Source organism: Microcebus murinus, chromosome 1, assembly GCF_040939455.1.
Source record: "Microcebus murinus isolate Inina chromosome 1, M.murinus_Inina_mat1.0, whole genome shotgun sequence".
NCBI classification, from domain to species: domain Eukaryota; kingdom Metazoa; phylum Chordata; class Mammalia; order Primates; family Cheirogaleidae; genus Microcebus; species Microcebus murinus.
Genome location: NC_134104.1, coordinates 91235507 through 91262350, shown reverse-complemented (window position 1 = coordinate 91262350; position 26844 = coordinate 91235507). Strand labels below are relative to the sequence as shown.

The following is a 26844-nucleotide window of genomic DNA, read 5'->3' as shown; positions in this document are numbered from 1 at the left end:
CCTCTCTGACTTCCCCAGCCTGGGTGAAGCCGCTCCTTAGTTCCCCTAGCAGCCTACATGTACAACTACCGGAGTTCTTATTGCACCCTCCGGCAACTACTGAGTTCCTTGCAAGGCCAATTCAGACTCTCTTGGAGGTTAAGAGAGGCCCGGGCCACTCCCCTTGTTCGACACTTTGCGTGAAGAGGAGGTGGAGGTGATTTTGCAGCACTTTAAATGTTTAAATGACTGGCAAGACTTAGGTGCTCAACAAATATTTGTTGAATGACTACAACAAATTAGCACTGTTAACACACAAAAAGGCAATGCAATAATGCGTGCTATTTGCAGATTTTTGTTGGAAAATCTGAATTCATAGTGCATTACAGGCTGTTGCTTAGTGGCCTGCAAATTTCAACTTCTGTCGCCTTGTGTACACCCTCATCTGGAGGTAACTGCCTGAAGCCTGCATTTGTGGCGGTAAGGGAACGAAAAGTAATGGCCCCCTGCCCGCTCTGCCTGCTAAGGAGTTGGGGAGTGCCTTGGTTTGGGCTGGGTCCCCAAGGCCTGGCACGACGAAGAGGATGTCTCTCACTAAGCCGCTGGCGACTTCCGCACCTGGCACCCCCGGGGCATCCCCCGCCTCCCCTGACACCCTCAATCCGCCCCGGCCCGCCGCGCGCGGCCGTCCCCGTCGCATCTTGCGGCCCCGCCAGCAGGCGGCGCCCTCCCGTCTTTTGCGGGGGCTGGGACGGGGCGTGCGCGCTCCGAGGCTGCCGGGCGCTGACGCCCGCGTTTCCTGGTCGGGAGCCGGCTGGGCCGCGGCCGGGTCGCCGCGGGGCCCGCGGGCCGTGCTCCCCCGCCCCTGCGGAGCGAGCGGGAAGGGCGGGGCGGGGCCGGGCGGGCGCGCTGGGCTCCGCCCTCCCTGGGGCAGTTACCTGGGCCCCGCGCGGCAGGTGCCCGGGCGGCGACCTCGCTGGGAGCCCGGTGGGGCGCCGTGCGCCAGCCGGCCGTCGGCGGGTGAGTGCGGGCGCGGGCGGAGGGTGCCTGGCGAGCCCGCCGCCCCTTCCCCGCCCAGGGCCGGGATGTCAGCGGCCCCCGGCTTCCCCGGCCGGCCGCGCAGCGCGGATGGGAGCGGAGGGAAGTTCCCTTCCTGGAGCGCGGGGTCCGGGGTTTGCCTGCTACTCGGGGACGCCGAGCCCTCCTGCTCGGGGCTGGGGCTCCCGCGTAGCCGCAGCGACTGCCGCCCGGGCGAAGGGCGCGTGCCCACACGCAGACACTCGCCCCTGTTCCGGAGGGGTGGCGTTTACACACCGTGAAAACAGGCGATGTGACAGGGACGAATGTATGTACCCACAGGTGCATGCAGTCATCCACACACACTCAACTGGGGCTGACTTTCCGTCCCCGCTTCTGGGCTGGAGCGTTGGGGACGGCGTGCCTGGTGGCCCTGGGATTAAGCCTCAAGGGTTTGCCGGGCTGTTTTGCCTTCCGAGCCGGTACCGTCCTGCTTGGCCCCTGGGTGACCGGGCCGGCCGGTCTAGATGACCCGGGACCGCCCCCGGGAGTCCAGAGGCTGAAGCTGACCTTTCTCGCCCGTGCAGGTGGCCTGGGGGGGGGGCGGTGGCAGAGCCAGCCCCGGCTTTCCGGAGGCGACTGCGTGAGCTCGGGCTCCTGAGGAAGCCTCAGTTGGGAGAAAACTCACCCGCTTCGTCCCACACTTGTGCAGATGACTCGGGTAAGGGGAGGGTGTTGCTGAAATCCCAGACACAACCGACAGCGAGAACTGCGGTGTGAATGAGCGTTTGGCTGTCAGGGTTGATAGTTGCTTCGAGTGAAATAATTTCGCGTGTGCTTTATATTGATAAACTAATATGTAAATATAAACATATATGTACACATTTGCCAAGCTCTAAGACCAGCTTTTCTTTGTGGAATCCCCAGAGTTATGGGTGTGACTTGGACTTGCTAATGAGTATCAGCCTAGCTGCTGTGAGAATCACAGGAAGGAGGACTTGGGGTTTAAAGACGGTTTAAGAGATATAATGTGGCAATACAACGTGTGGACCTTGCATGGATCCTGATTTGATGAAAGAATGTTTTTGAAAACATTGAGATAATGGAAATTTGTACTGATTATTTGATAGCATTGAGAATATTAGTTCTGTTTAGTTATTTTGGTAATGGAACCATGATTATAGTTTTTAAAACCCTTTTAGAGAAACAGACTGAAGTTGAAATAACAGGTTGAGAATTTGCTTCAGAATAATCCAGTTTGGGGGAGCACAGATAACAAAGAAGTACTGGGGGAAAAAGAGGGAGAGAGAGAGACAAGATGAGAAGAGATTGGCCATGGGTTGTTAATAGTTGAAGCTGGATGGTAGGTATGGAAGTAGTTACACTAGTGTTTCTATTTTTGCATGTTTGGCATTTTCCTTTGAACATAACACCACCACCACCTGTGGAGCTTTTTTTGCAGAAGGTAGTGTTGGCACTGCATGTGATTGTAGATTCAAGGCTGCCTTCCACTGACCCTCATTCTTTTTAATTGAGTGTCAAGTCTGCCTCTCCAGACTGGAGTCATAAAAAAAAAATCATCTTTTTCTCCCTCCTGGGGGTGCCGATTAATTTTGCTCAGAAGGCATAGGGTGTTTGCTGAGCATGACAAAGCTGAGCGGATCAAGTTGATGCAGGTGGATGCTGGGTCAGCTTTTTTTATACAAAGGGCATTAGCAAGCCTGGGGGTTGAGTTGCCTCCAGTCGGGGCGGGTTGTGTAAAATGTGTTAGCTGTTTTTCCAAATTGCCTAGATCCCTTCCAAGTTATGCTCATCAAAAAACAGTGTTCAGGGTAGTGAACACACGTGTGTACACTTAGGGCTTGTGCACGTCTAGAAGCACTGTTTACATCAAGGTTTACATTATAAAAACAAAGCACAAAATGAGTGGAGATCCACTTACTACTTGAAAGCAACCTGTGCTGTGTTGCCTTTTTCCTGTCTATATCCTGTTTGCTTCAGTGATCATGGCGTGTAAACACCTAGCAAAGCACTGACTCCTAAAAGTTCTGCATGGTGTTAACACCATTCTTTCCTTTTCAAGAACCCTGCTTGGAATAGGGGAGAGGGGAGTAATATCTATGTGTTCCTCTGACTTGTTCATTGTTTTCTCCTCCAGATTAATCTTATAATTCCTACTCCTGTCATGCTTGATTAGTAATTTGGAAAAGTGGTGATTCTAAGAGGGAGCTATTGAAGTTCAGTAGAGGGAAGAAGGGGAGGCATATTCCTGAAAGATAAACCCACATTTTTTAGTAGCTTTGATTCCTGTGATTTAAAGAGAAAACAAGCCAAATATCTGTGAGAGTTAAAAGTGGAAATGTTAGATGAATCCCCTCAGCCTAAACTTTGCCCGTGTAGATTCACTAGTGCAAAAGAAGTCGTAAAGGTGTTTTAAGATTCAGTTGAGGAGTGCCAGGACATGTCCCAGTGTATGGGAAAATAATGACAAGACTAACAAGAATCCCCTTAAAGTTGGAAAATATCATAGTAAATCCATGATGATACTTCAGTGAAGTTGTTTGGTTGTGGTTCCATTTTCTTTTTATGAATAAAAGAAATATGGAACTGTTAAGTGACTTTATTTTCTACCTCAGTCTCCTCTCTAGTTCCCTAAAACAAGAGTATAGAAAGAGAAAAGAAAGTTGCAGGGCCCTTAAGTGACCAGGTGGTGACCTAATGTTTACTTTCCTCTGGTGGAATTGGACTCTGGAGGGTTGATCGCTAATAGCCATTTTAAGGAATTACCATAAATGTGACACCATCTTCTCCCTGCTTCGTGTTATTGAGGGTGGAAACACATTAGAAAAGCAAATTGCTCTTTGCTGGGCTAGACATGATAGGAAAGGGTGTTGGCAAACAAGTCAACAATATTCTTCTCATTTGTAAGTACTCTACAGCACCTCATCCATCCTGTGAGGTGGAACAGCGGGCATAGAGGGCAATTTTGCTTTTGAACAGATAAAAACATTGAAGTCTAAAGCTAAGACTTGCCTTAAGCCATTTCTTTAGGGGGTTGGGGATAGAATTTAACATTTATTAAGCATTTGTGGGCGTCTTCGCACACTCATGTTTTTAATTCTTACAAATCTGAGTTGGGTATTATCAGCCCATTTTGCAGATGGGAATTGGGGCTAAAGGTTAATAGTCTTGCGGCTAGTAAAGGTAGAGCCAAAATTCAAACTCAGCTCTGTCAGGCTTGAGAGTCTGCATTATTTCTGGCCGCTCCGCAATTCCACGCTATCTTTAGCAGGCAGTAGGGTGACCACATGAGTCTGTTAGTGGATCTAGGCAAACTGTCTTCTTACCACACCCTGCTGCCCTGGGGACAGATTAGCGGCATGGCCACATCTACCCAACAGAGGTGCTAGCCCAGCATAGAATTAAAAAGAAAAAACTGAGCCAGTGCTGAAAATGGGAGATTTCAAATATTCTGCCCCCCGAGAATTCCCAAAGGCAGTACTAGCGCAGCCTCCTCTTTAGGGAAGGTGCATTCCAGTTCCCCCAGTCTCCACACGTCCTGTCCTCGAGGTTGCACTGTTGCTTCTCTTACAGTCAGAGATGTGTGTGTGTGTGTGTGTGTGTGTGTGTGTGTGTGTGTGTGTGTGTGTGTGTGTGTGTGTGTGTCTATGTACCTAAAATGGGATAACAGAAGACAGGTTGAGAGGCTCTTTTCCCAAGAAAAATGGGAAAGCACATATCCCTTTGAGGAGACAAATAGTCTTGTGTTTACTCTGCAGTGCTTCAATGTCAGAAGAATACAAGTTATGCCATCATTTTTCTCATATCCTTCCTGTTTTTGTCATTTACATAGAACTTTAGAGTTTGCTACCCCTGCAGTACAAGAACGGAGTACACACGTGGACGGGCCTCCGTGGGGAAAAGGAAGCCTCCAAAACCCCACACCATTCATTAAGTCTGTGAGTAGGAAGGGGCAGGCGGGTGTGTGGGAATCTTGTGCACCTTGGGGGTTCCCCAGGGTCTCCTGTGGGGATGGGGCACCAAGGAGCCCTCCGTGAAGCAGCCTGACTCTGGGATCTGATGGATCCTGAGGTTGTGCGTTGGCTCTCACTGCTCTGAGCCAGACCCCAGCCACTCTGAGGGTTTCCTAGGACTTGCAACGGTCCCCGCACCTGCTTCCTTCTCTGCCCACCACCTTCCTGCTAATGACGAGTCTGTTTTCTACACATAGCTTATGCAGAGCTCCTTCAGAAAGCTCTGCGGGCATGAGGAACTGAGGTGCCATAGTCCAGCCTTCAAGGGGTTTCTGTGATGCAAGTCCAAGGGTGGCTTAATTTCCTCATCTGGAAACTTACAGTTAAGGGTCATGGGACAGATCATCTCACCTCCATTTATATCTGGAGTTTCATTACAGCTGAAGCTTCTGTTTAGATCTTTGTTTCCTTCCCTGGAGTTCTTAGTGTTCACAGCCCTGCGGGTGGGTGAGGTGCTGGGGGGAGAATCAGAAAAAGAAATAGCACAAAGATGAATCTTGCGGAGTGGTTTTGAGGAAATATCAGGTACTGTTTTGAGGTCTTTGTCACTAAAACTGTCCGTTGGCATATGTTTGTACCCCAGCGTGATAAGAACCATAGACCAAGGGCTACAAGTGCAAGTGTTTTGGCCAAAAGAAGTAAGTTTAGAGGTTGAAGTGTTCTGTAAATGCCAGACCAGACCAGACCAGCTGCTTGATTGAATCTTTTCAGAACTCTGGGGTTGAGGTTTGTGGTTGTGTGCTCCCTCAGGTGATCATTAACTCCTTGCCAAGGAAAAGTCTGATTGATTATTAGCCAGAGCAAACAAAGGCGAGGCCCAAAGATCCTGAGTGTGGACCCAGCTGGTGGCTGGGTTTGATTTCCAGTTCTCCCACCACCTGTGTGACCTTCGCCTATTCTTTAACCTGTTTATGCCTCAGTTTCCTCTGTGTAAAATACAAGTAATAATAATAAAAATACAAGTAATATTATTACAAATAATAATATTTATTACAAATAATATTATTTGTAATTATTACAAATAATAATAATTATTATTACTTGTAAAATACAAGTAATAATAATTGTATTTTACTTGTAAAATACAAGTAAAATACAATATAATAATAATGCCTTCCTTGTAGGGCTGTGAGGATTAAGTGGCAGGGGATGGGATTCACTGTGCATTAGCTATTGCTGTTAGAGCCCGCCTCCTTTACTTTCACTTTTATTCGGGGGAGTTTCCCCCCATAATGTTAGAAGAGAGACTACCAGGATGGAATGCTTCCCAGCTCTGACCTCCTTATTTTCAGAGTGAGCTGTGGGCTGCCCATCTGTGTTACCCCGTGGCCTTAGGGAAATGTTCTCCATGACAAATGCTAACAGGGTATATTTGGTGAGGCAGCAGCTTTGGAATTGATGAGAACTGGGCCAGAACCTGTGGCTTTGAACCCAGGGCTTTGGCTCTGTTGTTCGTGGATTAAAATCTGCACTGACTGTGAGAGGAGATGGAATGCCCTAGCATTCACGTGGGTGTGAACTCTGTCCATTGTGCAAGAGCAGATGAGTGTCAGGGCCGGAGGCCCAGCCCCAGGTGTGCCACCACTGGGCAGGGGGTTAAGGCTGGATCCCCTGAGCATCCAGTGCCCCTTCTGTCAACTGGGATAAGCACACCTGCTAGGAATGCTTGAGGGGCTAACAGAATTTTATGAAGTCCTTAAATAGGCCCAGTGAAGTACTGTCTGGCTTGCTCTTTAGTGTTAAAATCATACAACAGATACGTTGGCAGGCTTACTTTTAAATTGGAAAAGTGAACCAGTGTTAACCAATGAATGTTAACTAATATTCACTTAGCATTCTATAGTTTTAAAAAGGGCAGTCTAGTATGATCTTCAACCGGCAATGCAGGTTTCTGTTTGTTTGCATTTGTTTCTATTGCGTTTTGCTGCCCGTCAGGAGAGGTACAGGAGTGAACTGAGGTTTAGGCCACAGATGAGCCTAGAAATGGGAACATGGAATGGGCTTCGTTTTACTTTATCAGAGAGGGTAACATGAATTCTTATTCCTTATCCTTAAGTAATTCTGGGAAGGGAACATTCTGAGGAGGGGAAGGGAGAGATTGATAGTCAAGGTGTTCCCGGGAAGCTGAATGGAGAGACACTGATTCTCCTCCCAGGGGTCTCCCCTGCTGACAGCTCTTGCCCAGACCCATTCAGCAGGGTCTGGGAGGGCGAGAGCTGGTAGGCTTTGATTCTCCTGGGGCCAGGGGCCAGCCTACCTTCACTGAGCCCTTTGCCTTTCTCCTGCACTGCCAGCAGGGGTTCAGAGGGGAGTCCTGTAGCCCCCACTGCACCCCAGCTGATGGGCCCCGCCCTGCACTCTCCTACCCATCCCTTGTGTGGGCTTCCTGCCTCTTCACTGCCTCTGGCACTTTCCACTGGCACCCTTGCCTCCAGATCCTGCCTCCTTCAACTTTGCTGTATTCTGGAAGGTTTAAAGGGAAATATCTTTGTGACTCCACCATCCAAGGGTCCGAAGACATTGACATTTTGGCGTATTTCCTTTTTGTTTTGCTTTGCTTTCATTTTTTATAAATTTAATACATTTTAGCATTTTATAAACATTTAATCTATTTTGTTAGCATTTTAATATAGTTGCCATGCTGTGATTAAAATTTATTTTCTCATGTGTAAGTGCCGTTTTTAATGACTGCGTGCTATTTCAGCCTTTTTAAAGTCATTCATTCTATTAAAATATTAGAGAACAAGGTGGTTGCTTATGTTTTGATATTGCAAATCATTCTAAGTAGAATGTACCAAAACCTTTGATCCCATTTTACATTGAGATAGATTTCTGTAAGAATAATTACTGTCAAAAGGTTTTGAACATTTAAAAGTGTTCTTTCTGATTACAGAAGCAATACATTTTTGTGGAAAACACAGGACAGTTACAAGTACATATGTACGTGTACTCTCACCAACCACAGGTGGCGCTGTTTGTGCAGCTGGGCTCCCTCCAGGGTCTAAGTCTGTGTGTGGCCCTCTGGCTGGCAGCACAGGCATCACCTGGGAGCCTGTTAGAAATGCAGAATCTCATGCTGTTTGCTTGCCTGGTAGTAAAAAAAAAAAAAAAAAAAAAAAAAAACAACAATGCAGAATCTCAGGCCCACCCCAGACATATCAAATCTGAATCTCTTTTTTACAGGATCCTTATTCAAATGTGAGAAGTATTGGTCTACAAAGGCCACCACCTTACCAATCCCAGGTGGCCTGGCATTAATCACCTCTGATCTGTGTATATACATAGTTTTTCCTAATTACCCAACATTGGAGTAATAATATGTGTACCGTTAGTTTTCACCCTCCCATGCCTACTGTCACACACTATCTGAGGACAAGAGCAGGCTCCCCTCAGTAACACTGATTCAGGGATCAGCAAATCTCTGGGGGGCTGGGGAAATCCACTTCTCCCTGTGGGAAGCCTGGTATACACAGCTTTCTTTTCTATCACTTAGCGTTATATTGTCAGCATTTTCCTGCTCTTTATTTTGTCTCTAAAGTTTCTTTCATGGCTGCAGGTAGTCCATCTATGACTCGTCATAATTCATTTGAGTAGTTCCCTATTGTTAGACATTCAGTTGTTTTGAATCTCTGAAGGCGAGGGAGGGTGTTCTGTAGGCTATTATTAACTATGCTGGAGGGAGCAGCTTACGCAATAATTATTTCCTTCAGCTTGGATTATTTCCTTATGATAAAATACTGGAGTTGCAGATACTGGGTCAAAAGTCATGAATGTTTTAAACACTCTTTAACATGCCCAGGAGGGCAGGAAGAGCCCTGACCTGGCACCTTCCCAGGCGCTGAGAAAGGTCATGCCTCCTTCATCCTCACACCTCCAGGCCTGGGTTAGAGCCCACTGTGTGTGTGGGGGGTCATTCTAAGAGGAAGGGGGGGCATGGAAAGGAGGTGACAGAGGGTAGGCAGCTGCCTGTGGTGGCGGCACTCCTTTCCGCCTGGTCTGGGTCCTGAGTTTCAATAGATGCCACTGAGCAGGCCAGGTAGCCTGACCTCCCAGGGCCCTTCTTCCTGGGGGGCCAAGGCATGCAGCTGATGGGCCTGCAGTTAGTGGAGGCCTGAAGTGACTACCCAGTGAGTCCCGGACCTGCTGGACCTGATTGGTACCAGCTTGTTTTTGCTTCATGAGTCTGAGACAGTTGGATTATCTAACACTTTTTTCTTCCCATGAGCAGACAAGGAATCTCATGTTAAAGTAAACTTTATTCTAAAAGGTACACTCAGATTCTTACATTTAAAAAAGTGAAACATCAGCACTATATATATGGTGTAATCACAGTTTGTACTTGGATGCCTGGAATATATTTTTGGCCCTCCATAAATATTTTTGGAGTAAATAAATGAGTGACTATACAGTGAGTTTGATTATGTTTCATAACTTACATATGTTAAATGTATTTTTGTGTGTATCACATAATTAATTAAACCATTTAAAAGTATTAGATCATTAGCCACCCATTTATATTAACTATTTGACGTGTTATGACCAGAGACAGACAGATGGACAACAGACACGCCTACTTGTACCTTCTGAAAATAATTTTGATTAATTCTGAGTTTGTCTAGTAGTATGTCTTTTGTGCATTTTTAAGCATTTAAAAATTTGTTGTGGTATGTCAGTAAAATGCAGAAATCTTAAGTGTTAATATGAATGATGAATGTATGCACCTATTTAAACAACATCCCTGTCAAGATCAGAACATTTTCGTGCACCAGGAAGTTCTCTCTTGCCCCTTTGCAGGCAGTCTCTCTACGCCAGAGGCAATTGCTCTTCTGATTTCTAGCACCATAGATGAGCTTTGCCTGTTCTTGAACTTCATGTAAATGGAATACAATATGTAGTGGAAGAAAAAAAGTGGCTTTTTTATTCAACGTAATGTTTTTGAGATTTATACATGTTGTGTGTTTCAGTAGTTCTTTATTGGTAACTAATATTTCATTCTTTGAATAGATCATAATTTATCCATTCTACTTTGTTGATCATTTGGGTTTTTCTAGTTTTTGCCTATTGTGAATAAAGCTATGAACAAGTCTTTTTTTTTTTTGAGTAGTTTTATTGAGGTATAATTTATATACCATAAAATCCACCCATTGTAAGTGTACAGTTCTATGATTTTTAGTAAATTTTTAGATTTGTACATCCATCACTGCAGTCTAGTTTTTGTATAATTCTATCACTCCAAAGTTCCCGCTGCCAGTTTATAGTCAATCCTCATACCTGCCCCAGGCAGCCACTGAGCTATTTTCTGTCTCTTGCCTTTTTCTAAGAATATGTAGATTTCTGTGTCTAAGCCAGACTTTTCTCACTTAGCATGACATTTTTTGAGGTTCGTCCATGTTACATGTATTAGTGTAGCTTGTTCCTTTGTATTGCTGAATGGCATTATGCATGTACTACATTTTGCTTATCCATTCACTGGTTGATGGACACCTGAATGGTGTAGCTATTATGAATTATGTTGCCACAAACAACATAAGGCTGCTATTTACACGTGTTTATGTAGACTTTATTTTTCTTTCTCTTAGGTAGATTCTTAGGAGTGTAATTACTGAATCGTGGTAACTTTATGTTTACCTTTTTTTTTTTTTTTTTTTGAGACAGAGTCTTGCTTTGTTGCCCAGGCTAGAGTGAGTGCCATGGTGTCAGCCTAGTTTACAGCAACCTCAAACTCCTGGGCTCAAGCGATCCTTCTACCTCAGCCTCCCGAGTAGCTGGGACTACAGGCATGCGCCACCATGCCTGGCTAATTTTTTTTTAATATATATATTAGTTGGCCAATTAATTTCTTTCTTTTTTTATAGTAGAGACAGGGTCTCGCTCTTGCTCAGGCTGGTTTCGAGCCCCTGACCTCGAGCAATCCACCTGCCTCGGCCTCACAGAGTGTTAGGATTACAGGCGTGAGCCACCGCGCCCAGCCTATGTTTACCTTTTTAAGAAACTGTCAAACGGTTTTCCAAAAACAGTACACAATGTTAGAGTCCTACCAACAGTGTATGAGGGTTTTGATATCTCCACATGCTCACCAACATTTGGCATTGTTAGTCATTCTTATAGCCGTTCTAATGGATATGTAATGGTATCTCACTGCAGTTTTAATTTGCTTTTCCCTCAGGACTAATGATGAGCACCTTTTCATATGCCTATTATTCATGTATCTTCTTTGCTAGTTAAGAAGCAATGTCTAGTTAAGTCTTTTGCCCATTTTTAAATTGGTTATTTGTCACCATCTTATTGAGTTTCAAGAATTTTTATGTAGCTAGATATTTGCTAGATATATGGTTTGAAAATATTTTTCCCAAATCTATGACTCTTTTTTTACTGGAGGCAGAGTCTTACTCTGCCACCCTGACTAGAGTGCAGTGGTGCGTAGCTCGCTGCAACCTCAAACTCCTGGGCTCAAGCCATCCCCCTGCCTCAGCCTGTGGGGTAGCTGAGACTACAGGCATGCACCACCATGCCCGGCTAAATTTTTCTGTTTTAGTAGAGACGGATGGAGTCTCACTCTTGCTTAAGCTGGTCTTGAATTGCTGAGCCCGAGATCCTCCTGCGTCAGCCTCCCAGAGTGCTGGGATTACAGCCACCACACCAGGCCCATGAATACTCTCAAACTGTTAATTGTTCATGCATACAAGCATATCTATAGGATAAATCCTTAGGAGTGGAGTTGTTGACTCACAGGACATATAAGTATGTTTGTAATTTTGATATTGCCAGAATGCCTTTTGCAAGAGTTACACCAATTATACTCCTCAGCCTCACCAGTGGATAGGAGTGCCTGTTACAGCCTCACCAGAAATGCTCTGTTGACAAATTTGGGATTTTTGCCTACCTTTTATGAGGCAAACAGTATAGTTTAAATTTCCATTTTTCTTATGAGTGATACCCTCCTTTTGTATGTTTAATAGCCCATCTATCCTTTTTTTTGAATTGTCTCTTAAAATCTTTTTCACTATTGGGATTTTGATCTTTTTCTTGTTTGCTTTCCAAGAGCTCTTTCTAAATTGGGGAGATTAATATTCTGAAATGTTTTTTTTTTTCTTCAGTTTGTTGTTTTCTTTTGATTTTGCCTGTGGTTTTTATCCCAAGTGTTACTTTTGTTTGGTTGAACTTATCCCTTAGAATCGAAGGCTTCTTGGCTTCCCCTGTTGCTGAGGAGCCCGACACCACCCCAGCAGCGTAACCACCTGTCAGGTAAAGAACAAGAATGTTGCTGCGTAAGCCCCTTCCAGTGGCCTCTCCCGATCACAACGTCCTCACTCCCCCCAAACAACTTGACTTTTATAGTAATTACTTCCTTGCATTTCAAAGTTAACACCCAAATGTGTATCCCTAGAGGCTCTAGTTTAGTCTTACCTCTTTTAAAAAAAAAACTTATTTGAGATGTCTTTTAAGTATCTTTTTTACTTTCTACATCTTAATTTTTAAAATTTTCCTTGTTCTTCCGTTGAACTGGACCCTTTGATCAACAGAGTCTTCCACGGTGTGAGTTTTGCTAATTGCATGCTCATGGTTCAGCTCAGTATCCCTCAGGCCTCTATTTCTTGCAAAATTGGCATCTGGATCCAGAGATTTAATCAGACACAGGTTCGGGCTATGGGAGGCATGAAATGTCTGGTTGTCTCTCCTATTGTGATGATGGCAGCTTTAGGTACCAAAATGTCTGTGTAAGTGGTAGGTTGGAAAATGGTGGAATTCTAAGTCTACAGTTTATTTTTCATGTACAAGTTGAAACACTCTGTAAAGATACTTCTCCTCATCTCCTACTTGGTTACCTATTTGTACATCTCATATAAGAATTGATTTATTCTTTCACTTGATTTACTAGTTTTTCAAGATATCCATTCCTTAATCCTTTGTATGAAACCTGTTTGGTTTTGGGGTCCCCCCCCCTTATTGGGAAACTAGTGATCTCTTTGTCATCACTGTTTTCAACCTTTTTTATCTTTTAATTATGAGCACATGCACAGGAATTCCACAAAAATATGAGACTACTGTTTTCAAATTTCTGATGGATGATTTCATCCATCAAGGTGGGCATGATAGGTCCTTTTAATCTTGAAAAATCTTCAAGTCTAGAAAATGTTACTGCCTTTTCTTCTTTGATTTCTCCCCTCCAGTTTCTCTGTCTCTCTCTTGGTGATTCCTATTGTTCAGATTTTGTACCAACTGGATTAGTGCTCTAATTTTCTTTTTTTTTTTTTTTTTTGAGACAGAGTCTTGCTTTGTTGCCCAGGCTAGAGTGAGTGCCATGGCGTCAGCCTAGCTCACAGGAACCTCAAACTCCTGGGCTCAAGCAATCCTCCTGCCTCAGCCTCCTGAGTAGCTGGGACTACAGGCATGTGCCACCATGCCCGGCTAATTTTTTCTATATATATATTAGTTGGCCAATTAATTTGTTTCTATTTATAGTAGAGACGGGGTCTCACTCTTGCTCAGGCTGGTTTCGAACTCCTGACCTCGAGCAGTCCGCCCGCCTCGGCCTCCCAGAGTGCTAGGATTACAGGCGTGAGCCACCGCGCCCGGCCTAATTTTCTTAATCATATCTCTTTTTGTTCCACTTTTTCTGGGAAGTTTCCTGAACTTTATTTTATCCGATTCTCTGTTCACCTTATCATTTCTGCCATCATATTTTTATTTTCTAAGAGTTCTTTCTTGTTTTCTTTTGTTATTTTAAATAGCTCCTCCTCTTATTGTATGGATGCAGTATTTTCTTCCTGAAAACAATGAGTTTTAAATAAAGTTTTCTTCTAGCATTTTGTCTCCTCCAATTTTTCTCTGCTTGTGGATTTGTTTGACTTTTTTTTTTTTTTTTTGAGACAGGTTTCGAACTCCTGACCTTGAGCAATCCGCCTGCCTCGGCCTCCCAGGTTTGACTTTTAATACTAGAGATTTTCTTTGAATGTCTGAGGATCTTTGAATGTCCAGTCATATATATGAGTAGAAGGGAAGATTCAATGTAGCATTTTTAGATAGTCCTTCCTAGGCTGATGCCTAGAGGGGGATTTTTGGATCTTTATGTCTTCTAATAATAGTATTCCTGAAATCCAACTGGAGGAAGGAAGGCTGGAGAAGTCTCAATTGTTAATGTGCATATTTTTATGCAGTCCCAATTTTTGTATGGTACCCCTCTATCCTCAACTCTGCCCACAGCCCAAAGATTTCTTGTTTTACCCTCACCAGGGGAGGAAACCTCCATTTCTTATTCCATACTCGGAGAGGGAGTCATTTGTTACACTAAGTCAAAGAAGAGGTGTGGGTATCTAACTGCTTATTTTATTTCATCAGCAGCTAATCCATCTATTTTTAGCCCAATCTTTGCATCCCTTTCTAAAGATACCTGGTGCATTGATTCCTGAGCTTTTTGAGCATCCTAAGGTATAAATTAGCTTGTCATGTTGCTGTCTCCACTGCTCGCTTCCATATATTTTCAGTGTATATGATTCACCTGAGGATTTTATTTAAAATGCAGATTGATTCAGTAGGTCTGAGTTGGAGGTTCAGAGTCTGTATTTATAGCAATTTCCTAGATGATGCTTATGCTCCTGGTCCTTTGACCACATTTTGTAAAGCAAAGTGCTCATTTACCATTCATCCATTCATTTTCCAGCCTCTGGAATTTTGTCCTTGAAGGTTTATGCCTTTTTAGCACATGGACTGCCATGTGAGTTGTATTTAACTCAGGTTAGTTTTGAGCCCAGGGCCTCATGAAGCAAAATCCTGCAGCTGGTCCATGAAAATCTTCCTTGTTGGTGTTCTTATTGTTACAATTAATATTGACACTTTAGTTCTAAAAACATGGATTGCATTGCATATAACTCACGCACAGAAAACAGTAAAAAATATCAAATTAGAAAGGATCATTTTGTCTTAATAAAACATTGTGGCCCCAGGGAAAAATTTTTTTTCTAGTGTGGCAGTCAGTGTGTTAAAAAGGTTATGAAAATTTTCAAACATACATACAAATAGAATAGCCATTAACCAATGGTCAATCCTGCCCCATCTGCACTCCAGTCCACTACCGACCCCCACAGTGTTATTTTGAAGCAAATTGCAGAGGATCTGCCTCATCTGTATGTATTTCAGTTCATATTTTTTTAAATAGTGACATTTTAAAATAACCATGTGTTAGTTTTTAGGGCTGCCATAACAAAATGCCACAGACTAGGAGGCTAAAACTGCAAATTTATTTTCTCACAGTTCTGGAGGCTGTAAGTTTGAGATCAGGTATTGATTGATAAGGTTGATTTTTCCTGAGGCTTCTCTGCTTGGTTTGTAGATGACTTGTTGTTTCCTCACATGGCCTTTGTTCTGTGCTGAGCATCCCTGGTGTCTTGTGTGTGTGTGTGTCCAGATTACCTCTTTAAAGGCCCTATCTTCAAATACAGTTACATTTTGAGGTACTAGGAGTTAGGGCTTCAACATGTGGATTTGGAGGGGACACAGTTCAGCCCATTACACCATAATATCATCATTATATCCCAAATTAAAAATCCCTCAATATCCTAAAATTTCTAGTCAGTGTTCAAACTTCCAGTTGTCTTATAAATTTAATTCTTTGTTTCACTAAATTCAGATAAGTTCTACACATTGTACTTGGATATTTTAAGTCTCTTAATCCTTTAGGTAGAAGTTGATACAATTTACTTGAAGAAACAAGTTGTACTGTAGAATTTACCACCATTTGGATTTCGTTTACTGCATCCTGTGGGGGTCATTAAACATGTTCTTCTACCCTCTGTTTTTCTTGTAAATCAGTAGTTGAATCTACAGGTTTGATCGGGTTCTAATTTTTTGGCAGGTAGATACTGGTATATTCTTTCATCTCTGCCTTTGAGTATTAGCAGCTGTTGATGATCGTTGGCTGTCCCCATGTAGTATATCAGGGGTTGCAACATGGCGAATTTCAAATTTTATCATTCCTGTTCACTCACTAGAGTACTTCCATAAAAGTAGACATCCCCTCACTTACTATTTTGTCACCAAGTGTTAATTAGTACAGGAAAGGCAGGAAGAATGTTTCTTTCCCAGTATTTACCAGTTTAAAAATGGTGACTTGATTATCCAGTGTTCCTCGATGTTACAAATTAGGTTTGCTTATTTATTTTAGAATTAAGTAAAAACTCAATTTTCTGTTATTTGTTATGAAAGGGAGCAGAGGGAAGTGCATTTGTTTAAAACCACCTTTCATTGGAAGTTGTATCATAATTCAGGTAGCCAGTTTCTTGCTACTGAACATTTAAATTCCAGGTTTTCACTTTTTTTATATCCAATACTCTGAGATGGACATCCTTTAAAAATAAGTTAATAAAAACATTCATTTTTAGTGTATAATTTGAATTTTGGAAAATGTATACACTTGAATGACAACCCCAATTCAAATATAGAACATTCTCATCCCTACAAAACATTCCCTTCTGCCCCTCTGCCCCAGCCTGGCCCAAGATTTCCACTGATGGCCTCTCTGGCCTCGTGGATCAGTTTTGTTTGTTTTGAATTCCATGTAATTGGAACTACACAGTCTATACTCAAAACTGTTACATCATGTTCCTTGTTCAGCATGTTTTGAGATTTGTCCCTGTGTAGCATGTATCAGTACTTCATTCCTTTGTATTGCTGAAATGTATTTCCCTGTATAGATACACTACAGTTTTGTTATCCATTCTCCTGTGGATGGATATTCGGGATATTTCCAATTTGAGGCCATGATGAATAAATCTCCTACACATATTTGTGTACAAGCCTTTTTTTAATTTTAAAATTTTCTTTATTTTTATTAATTATGGGTACATGGCTTATTTAATATGAAATGTCCAATTTCAAATCAAAAGTGTAGTTTACATATCTCAAATGAGAAGCAGTACAATTAAAGTATATGCACATGAACTGTGAATAGTTTTGCCATCTTAACAGTACCTTGTTTATGCCAGCAGCAAAGAAGCCTAGAGAGCAAGTGGTGATGAGATCTCAAAAGGTATTTTCCACAGATTGTTGAGAACTGAATATTTGTCCTTGCAATAAGTTGAACAAGCCTTTTTATGGATATTTGTTTTCATTTCTCTTGAATAAATATATAGGAATGGGATTACAGGGTAGTAAGTTGGTACTTGAATGTTTAACATTGTAAGAAACTACCAAACTGTTTTCCTAAGTGGTTGTACCATTTTACAATGCCTTAAGCAATGGAGGGATTTAGTTATTCCAATTCCTTGCCAAAACATGTATTGCTATAGTCTTTTAGAATTTTAGCTATTGTAGTGGGCATGCATAGGTATCTCATTGTGGTTTCCATTTACATTTTCCCAATGTATCTGTTCATATCTTTTTCCATTTTTCTAATGGGCTAATTATCTTACTGTAAGAGATATTCTAGATCCAAGTCATTTGTCACAATATTTTGACTATTTTCTTAGTCTATAGCTTACATTTTCATTTTCTTAACTGTCCTTTTAGGGAGAAGTGTGTGTTTTTCAGTGAAGTCAAATGTATCAATTTATGTGTGTGTGCCTTGCCTAAGAAATGTTTGCTTACTGTAGTGGGTTGACTAGTGTCCCCACAAAATTCAGGTCCACCTGGAACCTTAGAATGTGACCTTATTTGGAATAATCTGGAAAATTGGTTGTTTGCAGATATAATTAAGATAAGGTCATAGTAGGTGAGGGTGAGCTATAAATCCAATGACTGGTGTTCTTATATTAATAATAAGAGAAGAGACATCACAAGAAGGACATATGAAGAAAGAGGTAGAGACTGACCTTACACTGCCATAAACCAAGGAGTGTCAGGAGCCAGCAGAAGCTGGAAAAGGCAAGAAAGGATTCTCCTCTAGAGCCGTCAAAGGGAAGATGGTTCTGCTGACTTCTGGCCTTTGGAACTATGAGAGAATAAATTTCTGTTGTTTTAAGCAACTCAGTTTAAATTTACCACCAGTGGTAATTTGTTATGGAAACTAATATACCTGCTCAAGATTGCAAAGATTTTCTTCTAGAAATTTCAGTTTTACTTCAGCATTTAGTCCCATGATCCATTTTAAGTTTATTTTTGTGTATGGTGTGAAGTCAAGGTTAATTTTTCCCCCATGGATATATTACTTTACAGCATCATTTTCAGAAGACTATCTCCCATTGAATTACCTTGTACTTTTGTTGCAAATCAGTTGACCAAAAATGTGTGGGTCTTTTTCTGGACTCTTTTCTGTCCTACTGATTTACAGGACAATCCTTATATTAATACAACACTGTATTTCTGTACTTTTATAGCAAGTCTTAAAATCAGTGTAGATCCTCCAGCTTTGTTAAAAAATTATTTTGACTCTATTAGGCACTTGCAATTTTATATAAGTTATAGAATCAGCATGCCAATTTCTACAGAAAAACTTCCTAAGTCTTCCAATCTATGGTGTATCTTGTTAATTTAGGTTTTTTAAAATTTCTGTTACATTTTAAAATTTTAGAATACTGTGCTTGCATGTGCTTTGTCAAGTTTACCCTTGTTTCTTATTTTCAGTGTTATTATAAATGATGTATTTCCTTTCCCAATTGTCTATTGGTAGTATATAGAAGTACAATTTTTATTTATTAATGTACAACCTTGATTTAGTTGCTTTTACTGTAGGGTCCTTAGATTTTTCTAAATATGTGATTATATCACCCATGTATAAAGAGAGTTTTATTTCCTTCTTTCCAATTTATATGCCTTTTATTTCTTGTCATTACCTTATTGTGCTGGCTAGGACCTCCAATAATATGTGAGTAGGAGTGGAGAGTAGACATCACATTGTTCCTGATACTGGGGAAAATGGCCACTTTTTCACTAAGCATCAGGTTAGATATTGGCTTTTTGTAGATGCTGCTTATTTGGTTGGGAAAGTGGCCTGCGAGAGTTTTTTTATCATTGTTAACTGCTTCTTCATCTATTCAGAGGATCATATCGTTTTTCTCCTTTATTCTGTGAATATGGTAGATTATTGATTTGCTAATGTTGAACTAAGCTTGTATTGGCCATGATGTAATAAAGATTCAGTTTGCTAATATTTTGTTAAAAATTTTATCTCCATGTTTGTGAGGGATGTTGACTTATAATTTAGTTTTCTTGAAATATCTTTGGTTTTTATCAGGGTAATTCTAGTCTTGTGAAACAAGTTGGGAGGTATTTTTCTCCTCTCTGCTCTTTAAGTTTGGTTTCAATCCCACAGAAAGTTATACTTTTTCTAAGCAGGGATCTGGAGCCAGTTTCACTGGACTCATTATTAAAATATCTCCTACTGATGGTTATTTTTGTTTTTTATCTTTTACACAGAACTTACATGGCATTTTGGTATAACAAAATGAAATGCAGAAAACCCAAAGGAACATAATTGAAGGCACTAAAACCAAAATAAAATAGGAAGATCATCAGTCAAGACAGACATACTGGAGAGTAAGTATGGGATGTTGTTAAGAATTGAGTTGTAAATAGAAAGCACAGAGGCACTGCTGATGGCTTCCAGACTGGGCCAGATCACAAAGCCAGCCCATGCGAGAGACAAGATGCCTGGAAAAGAACTTCTACGTTAACTTTTAAGGTTGCTTATGAGGCATATTAGTTGATTCATAAGTTATTTCAAAAACATGCAGCAAAAGGAGCAATGTCTTATAAATCTCTGAATTTCTGTAGTTACTGTGAACATTTTTCAAAGGAAAATTGGTGACATGCAGCTTATCAAAGGATTATTGTCTTGTCCAGGAAGCTGGTTTAAAGAATAAAATATTGGAATTTTGAATAATTACATATAAAATTGGTCTCATCTAAGAAAGTTTTGATTGGTTTCCATGACTGCATATTTAGAAACTACTGTAAAACAACCAAAATCTTGTTTTCCAGTTTCTTCCTTTCTATTGCTTTTAATCACCTCAGTTGCATGTCTACCCTGGGTGTAATTTTTCTTCCAGCTCTATGATTCTCTTACATGTTCCATTTCAGACTTGTCTCTTTCTTCTGGTCCTCTTCTGAAGAGATTCTTGATTAGTGCCTTGGTGGCTGTAGCTGGTCCGTCCTCCCTCCTCTGAGAACCTTCTTTAAGCCCCTAGGAGACACTAGAGTCCTCCCCCAGGCACTAGCCTGCCTTTCTAGCCTTCCAGTTGACTCTGCCTCGAGAGTCAATGGTGAAATGCAAACTTAGGAACCATCTCTTGGATGTTGCCTATTCAGCTTTTCTTATTTAATTTAGGATAGGAGTTATAAAAAAGATAAAATATTTTGACACAGATAATCCTTTTTTATTTCTTTTATCCTAAAGATACATTATGGGTCTTTATAAATATGAACCCACATGATTTCCCCCTTCTTCACCCTCATTTTAAACCAACATTGGCTCTTTAAAACTAAGCCTGTTTTTTTCTTGGCACAAGGGGCCCTTCATGGTCTTATTCCATCTAGGCTTCCTTATCCAAGCAACACTGCTTACAAGGCCAATGGCATTTGTCAAGTTGGCGGCTAAGTCTTTGTGCACTTGTACATCAAATCTGGAATGGAACTTTTTTGGATAGGGGTAAGTTAAACTGTAGTATGTTTGAGTACAGAAAAAAACCCTTCAGTATAGGAAGCACTTACTTGGGTCTTTTATGGTTATGAAAATATACTGTATTTTTTATTACTATCTTTACATGTATATATACATGTATATAAATAGATTCATTATAAGTGAGCCCATAACACAGAGTTATGGCCATGAGAGTAAGAGTTCAATTTGTCAACAGAACTTATAGCCCTCTCTCACAATGAATTCTTTACCCTCAGACAGTCTCATTACTCCTTTGAAATTATTTAATTATCAATGATCTGCTTTTAGGCAAGTTCAGTTTTTTCACTTTTGAGACTTACTACTCCATTATTTTTTGGGAAATACAGAAAAACCTATAAGTATAATACTACCATATCAATACCTTTTTAGTATTTTTCCATGCATTTGTTACAAAAATTAGATGACATGTCACATAATTTTGTAACCTGCATTTCACTTAACATATTGTAGGAGTTTATCATGACATTACTTTTTTAACATGTAAGAAATCTGCAAGGCTTAAAATTTAACAAGTATAAAAAAGACTGAAAACTTAGTCTTCCTTCTATCTTGAGAAACATTCTTAATGGCTGCATAATAATAGGCTTTCATAAAGATGTACTACACATCCAGGTAGAGCATTCCTAACAATCTGAAGATCCCAAATCTTATTCTAAAATCTGAAACTTTTTGAGCACTGATATGACACTCAAATGCTTACTAGATCATTTCAGAGTTCAGATTTTTGGATTAGAGTTACTCAACTAATATAATGCAAATATTCCCAAATCCAAAAAAAATCAAAAATCTAGTCCATTTCAAATAAGGAATACTCAACTTATACTATTTATTTAGTTTTTAAGAGATAGGGTCTCACTCTGTCACCCTGGCTGGAGTGCAGTGGCCCACTCATAGCTCCTTTAACCTCGAATTCCTGAGCTCAAGCAGTCCTCCCACCTCGTCCTCCAAGTAGCTAGAACTACAGGTCCCTGCAACAATGCCCCAGCTATCTTTTATTTTTTGTAGAAAAGAGGTCTCATTGTTGCCCACAAACTGGTCTTGAACTCTTGGCCTCAAGCGATCCTCCCCTATCAGCCTCCCAAAGTGCTGGGATTTTAGGCATGAATCACTACAGCCAACCCTCAATTTGTGTTATTTTTAATTCATCTCCAGTTGTGATTTTGATTTTTTATTGTTGTTTTATTTTGCTATTTATAAACACTGTGATTGAACAGTATTGTTAAAATAACTTGGGGTCAACCTTGATTTTTCTATTAAATATTAAGGATAAATGTCTTGAATTTCTTTCCTTTCCTTCCATCCTTTCTTTTTTTTTTTTTTTTTTTTTGAGACAGAGTCTCGCTTTGTTGCCCAGGCTAGAATGAGTGCCATGGCATCAGCCTAGCTCACAGCAACCTCAAACTCCTGGGCTCAAGTGATCCTTCTGTCTCAGCCTCCCAAGTGGCTGGGACTACAGGCATGCGCCACCATGCCCGGCTAATTTTTTCTATATATATTATTTGGCCAATTGATTTCTTTCTATTTTATAGTAGAGACGGGGTCTCACTCTTGCTCAGGCTGGTTTCGAACTCCTGACCTCGAGCAATCCGCCCGCCTCGGCCTCCCAGAGAGCTAGGATTACAGGCGTGAGCCACCGCGCCCGGCCCATCCTTTCTTGATTTCTTCTTCTTCTCTGACCTCTTTCTTCATCATTTCTTTTCCCTGCTTCCAAATGCATTTATGACTCCAGCCTCAATTCCTTTTCTTTTTTTTTTTTTTTTCCCCATCCTGAAATAATGCAATCAATTCCTTTTCTTGTGCCTTTACCTACCATGTCTTAATGTTCCCAGGTATCCATACTCAGTCCCTACTCCTTCCCTGTATTCTTCCTCTCTCCAGGTGCCATACTAGAAAGATCATATACAGAAGATAAATCCTTATCTTTCTTTCCTTCATCTATGTTCTCATTATTTTAAGCTGAACCATCTGTTTTAAACCTCTGAGCTTCAGAAAAAGATTTAATGTAAATGATCCTGTGGTTAAAAAGCTTTAAAAACTGCTATGTTAAAAGGCCAGATAAGTATAGCCTCTAAATTTTGGTGACAAGAATGGGGGTTGAGGGAGGAGGGGGAAAGGGCATTTATTGAAACCTTAAAATTTGTACCCCCATAATATGCCGGAAAAAAAAAAAGACAAAAAGAACTGCAAGAAATTATAAACTTTACTCAGTGGTTTTATTGTTATTAGTAATGTTGACATTGTCATTTTTCAACTGATATGGATATAATAAATAAGAAATTATATAAATGTGGTTAGAACCAAAACTTTACTGTAAGAGAAAAAAATCAAATAAATTAAAACTATAATTTTAAGTGGAAAAAAAAAGAATGAGAGTTGAGATAATGTTGGGAGTCAGAGTGAGAACAGGTTATAAGCTATCAGTGGCTGTTTTGAGTATTACTATCAAGCTGCTATTTTAGGCATAGATTTTGGCTCCAGTAGATAAAAGTATTTTTTTCTATTTACAAGTTATTAAAACCTACACTTATACAGGAAGGTAGTAATTTATATATAACATTTTGGTTTAAAGATCAGAGAATTCTGGACCATCTAGGTCTCAGTAAATAACCAGAGTATATACATTAATTCTTCTTGATCATGTTCTATATTCTGTAAGTATTACAAGAATATAATTCCTATATTTAATTATTTGTGAAAATGATTGGATTGAACTAAAGTAAGTTGTTAAGAATAGAGGTGCTTGCTTTGTAAAGTTTTAAAATAGAGATAGCATTAAGTTAACAAGATTTTCTTTTCTCTTTTTTTGCAGGGATGGAAAATAAAGTGAAGCAGTATTTTATCATGTGTATTTCATCAGGTCATCTTGAAATTTAACTAAAAATATGACTGCTCTTTCTTCAGAGAACTACTCTTTTCAGTACCAGTTAAATCAAACAAACCAGCTCCTAGATATTAACTGTCTGCTACTTTTGATCATACTTGGGAAAATATTATTAAATATCCTCACCCTAGGAATGAGAAGAAAAAACACCTATCAAAATTTTATGGAATATTTTTGCATTTCACTAGCATTTGTCGATCTTTTACTTTTGGTAAACATTTCCATTATATCCTATTTCAGGGACTTTGTACTATTGGGCATTAGATTTACTAAATACCACATCTGCCTATTTACTCAAATTATTTCCTTTACTTATGGCTTTTTGCCTTATCCAGTTTTCCTGATAGCTTTTATAGATTATTACCTGAATTTCTCTAAAACCACCAAGCTTTCATTTAAGTGTCAAAAGTTATTTTATTTCTTTATAATAATATTACTTTGGATTTCAGTCCTTGCTTATGTTTTGGGAGATCCAGCTATCTACCAAAGCCTGAAGGCAAAGAATATTCATTCTTATCAATGCCCTTTCTATGTTAGCATTCAGAGTTACTGGCTGTCATTTTCCATGATGATGATTCTATCTGTGGCTTTTATAACCTCTTGGTCAGAAGTTATTACCTTGGTACAGGCTATTAGAATAACTTCCTATATGAATGAGACTATCTTGTATTTTCCTTTTTTATCCCAATCTAGTTATACAATGAGCTCTAAAAAAATCCTCTTGTCTAAGCTCATTGTCTGTTTCCTTGGTACCTGGTTACCATTTGTACTACTTCAGATAATTATTCTTTTATTTAAAGTACAGATTCCAGCATATATTGAGATGAATATTCCCTGGTTGTACTTTGTCAATAGTTTCCTCGTAGCTACAGTTTATTGGTTTAATTGTCACAAGCTTAATTTAAGAGACATCGCATTACCTGTGGATCCATTTGTCAACTGGAAGTGCTGCTTCATTCCACTTATAATTCCCAATCTTGGGCAAATTGAAAAGCCCATATCAATAATAATTTGTTAATATGTTGTCATATTAAAACTAATTAAAACAACTATAATAAGAATCGTGATTTTACAGACTAGGTGTGGTGTAATCCTGTAATCATACCTGTAATCCTCATACCTGTAATCCTAGTACTTTGGGAGCACAAGGTGGGAGGATTGCTTGAACTTAAGAGTTTGAGACCAGCCTGAGCAAAAGCGAGAACCCGTCTCTACTAAAAATAGAAAAAATAGCTGGGCATCGTGGCACGCACCTGTAATCCAAGCTACTTGGGAGGCTGAGACAGGAGAACTGCTTGAGCCCAGAAGTTTGAGGTTGTAGCAAACTATGATGACACCACTACTCTCTAATCAGGGTGACAGAGCCACTCTGTCTCAAAAAAAAAAAAAAGAAAAATCACTTTACAAATGGAAAAGAACTCACGAAAGAAATGAACTTAACTGAAGCACCCCCCCCCAACTCTGATACCTTTTCAGAATGTGTCTTTGGGGCTGTGATATTATTTATTCAATTGTTTTCTTTTAACCAGTTTGGTACAAGCATCGACTATAGTCGACAGCCACAGATGAATGCACAAATCAACTTTAGCTGACAGCTGTGATATGACTTTTCTGATTTTTCATTTATCAAAATAGTGAACATTTAAAAATAATGTAATAAAAATATATATGTATATGTTACCTATTCTGATTTACATTACAAGTAAAGCTGCCTGTAAAGTAAAACAAGCTTTCAGTGCTTTAGAGCTTTCCTCATCACACAAGAGCAAAACAGATTCATCATCAATGCACAGCACAAACTATCGTGCGGACTATGAGTGCCGGCTGTGGGCAAGGTTTCATGGCCGGTGAGCGCCGTACTGAAGTGGTTAAAAACAATTTCAAGAAGTTTTTATACTTAAGAACACTGTATATCACAAATATTAATTTGTTATTAACACAAAAGTGAAACGAGTTAACATTTGGTCATACTGATGTTTGTGTTACCCAAAAAAATACTGAATGCAAACTGCTGTAAACCTGAGATTTCACTGCCAACCTTAAGATACAGACTTAAATATTTTTATCATATTGAGCAGGAAAATCAAAATCATTTTCTTAAAATGATTTGGTTCAAACTTCAGTGTAAGGAGATTAACTCATTTTTAATTTAGCTAATTAAAAAAAAATGTTCTTAATGCAGATATTCCTGGAAGAAAAGAATTTCAGCAGCTCACTTTAAAGAATTGGGACTAGTGACTAGATCTCTTTCCATGACTTACCAGATTCATTTTCAATTATGACATACTTGCATGTGAAATCATAATCACAGCAGTGTATCACTAAGTAAAGTAGAGTTTCTCATCCTCAGCACTCTTGACATTTTTGGGTTGGGTAATTTTTTGTGGCGGGGGGCAGTCCTGTACATTGTAGGATGTTTATCAGCATGCCTGCCCTCTGCCCACTAGGTGCCTGTAGCATACCTCCTTCCCCAGGAGTAACAATCACAACTGTCTCTAGACAATGCCAGGCCTCCCCTGGTAGGTGGGTACAATTGCCCCCAGTTAAGAACCACTGAAGTAAAGCAACAGAAGTGGCAGAATAATCTGAAGTCACTTATGAATTAAGCTACACAGATACTCTGATCATTTACAAATACACGTATGTTCATAAATACGTGTATTTGTAAATGATCAGATTTAGGCAGGTTCAGATTTATGCAACACATATTTGCATAAATATGTGTTGCGTAAATCTGAACCTGCCTTTTCCTACGTTGGTGGCTTTTAATTTTTTTTGACATTACAGTAAGATACAATTTTTACATCATGACCCATATACTTCTTCATTTATATATGTATATAAATATAATAATACTCTTAAATATTATGCACAAATACATTTTATAGTGTCATTTTTTTAATGGTGGTTGTGATCCACTAAATTGAGTTCATGATACACAAATGGATTACTCTCCATTATTTGAAAAATGTCCTAAAACAAGTGCAATGGAGCATTAATAATAGCCAAGATTTATGAAGTGCTTCCTGTGTGCATTATGCATTGTCTTAAATGTTTTACATGCAGCAACTGATTTAATCCTCACAACTCTCTGATGAGTGCTATTATTATCCCTTTCTTAGAGATGAGCAAATTAAAACACTGAAGTTAAGAAATTCACTTACGATCATACAACTATTAGTAGTAATTGGGGGAAGCTGGGATTCAAACCCAAAAGTCTGGCTCCGGAGTTCACGCTCTTTACCACTCTGCTACACCACCTTTCGTTAGTCCCGCTCATTGTCTCTCAAGGGAATAGCTTCAGAGTCAAATGTGAAGAA

The 26844-nt window shown here is 40.1% G+C and overlaps 1 protein-coding gene across 6 annotated transcripts; it reads left to right on the top strand.

Moving 5' to 3' along the window:
• The first annotated feature begins 746 nt into the window (after positions 1-746).
• On the top strand, positions 747-24585 carry GPR160 (G protein-coupled receptor 160). Of its 6 annotated transcripts, XM_076003945.1 has the most exons (7): positions 747-999; positions 4850-4955; positions 12204-12275; positions 13905-13951; positions 17015-17055; positions 19380-19499; positions 23453-24585. In XM_076003945.1, the coding sequence occupies exon 7, from the start codon at positions 23526-23528 to the stop codon at positions 24540-24542; it is 1017 nt and encodes a 338-aa protein (XP_075860060.1). In that variant the 5' UTR covers positions 747-999; positions 4850-4955; positions 12204-12275; positions 13905-13951; positions 17015-17055; positions 19380-19499; positions 23453-23525; the 3' UTR covers positions 24543-24585. The 6 variants fall into 6 exon arrangements, with proteins under 6 accessions (XP_075860060.1, XP_075860082.1, XP_012634723.1 ...); XM_076003967.1 differs by lacking the exon at positions 12204-12275; XM_012779269.3 differs by lacking the exon at positions 17015-17055.
• Positions 24586-26844: the final 2259 nt, after the last annotated feature.

Excerpts from the sequence above, each read along its gene's own strand:
- GPR160 (XM_076003958.1), top strand. The coding sequence starts at position 23,526 with ATGACTGCTCTTTCTTCAGAGAACTACTCTTTTCAGTACCAGTTAAAT.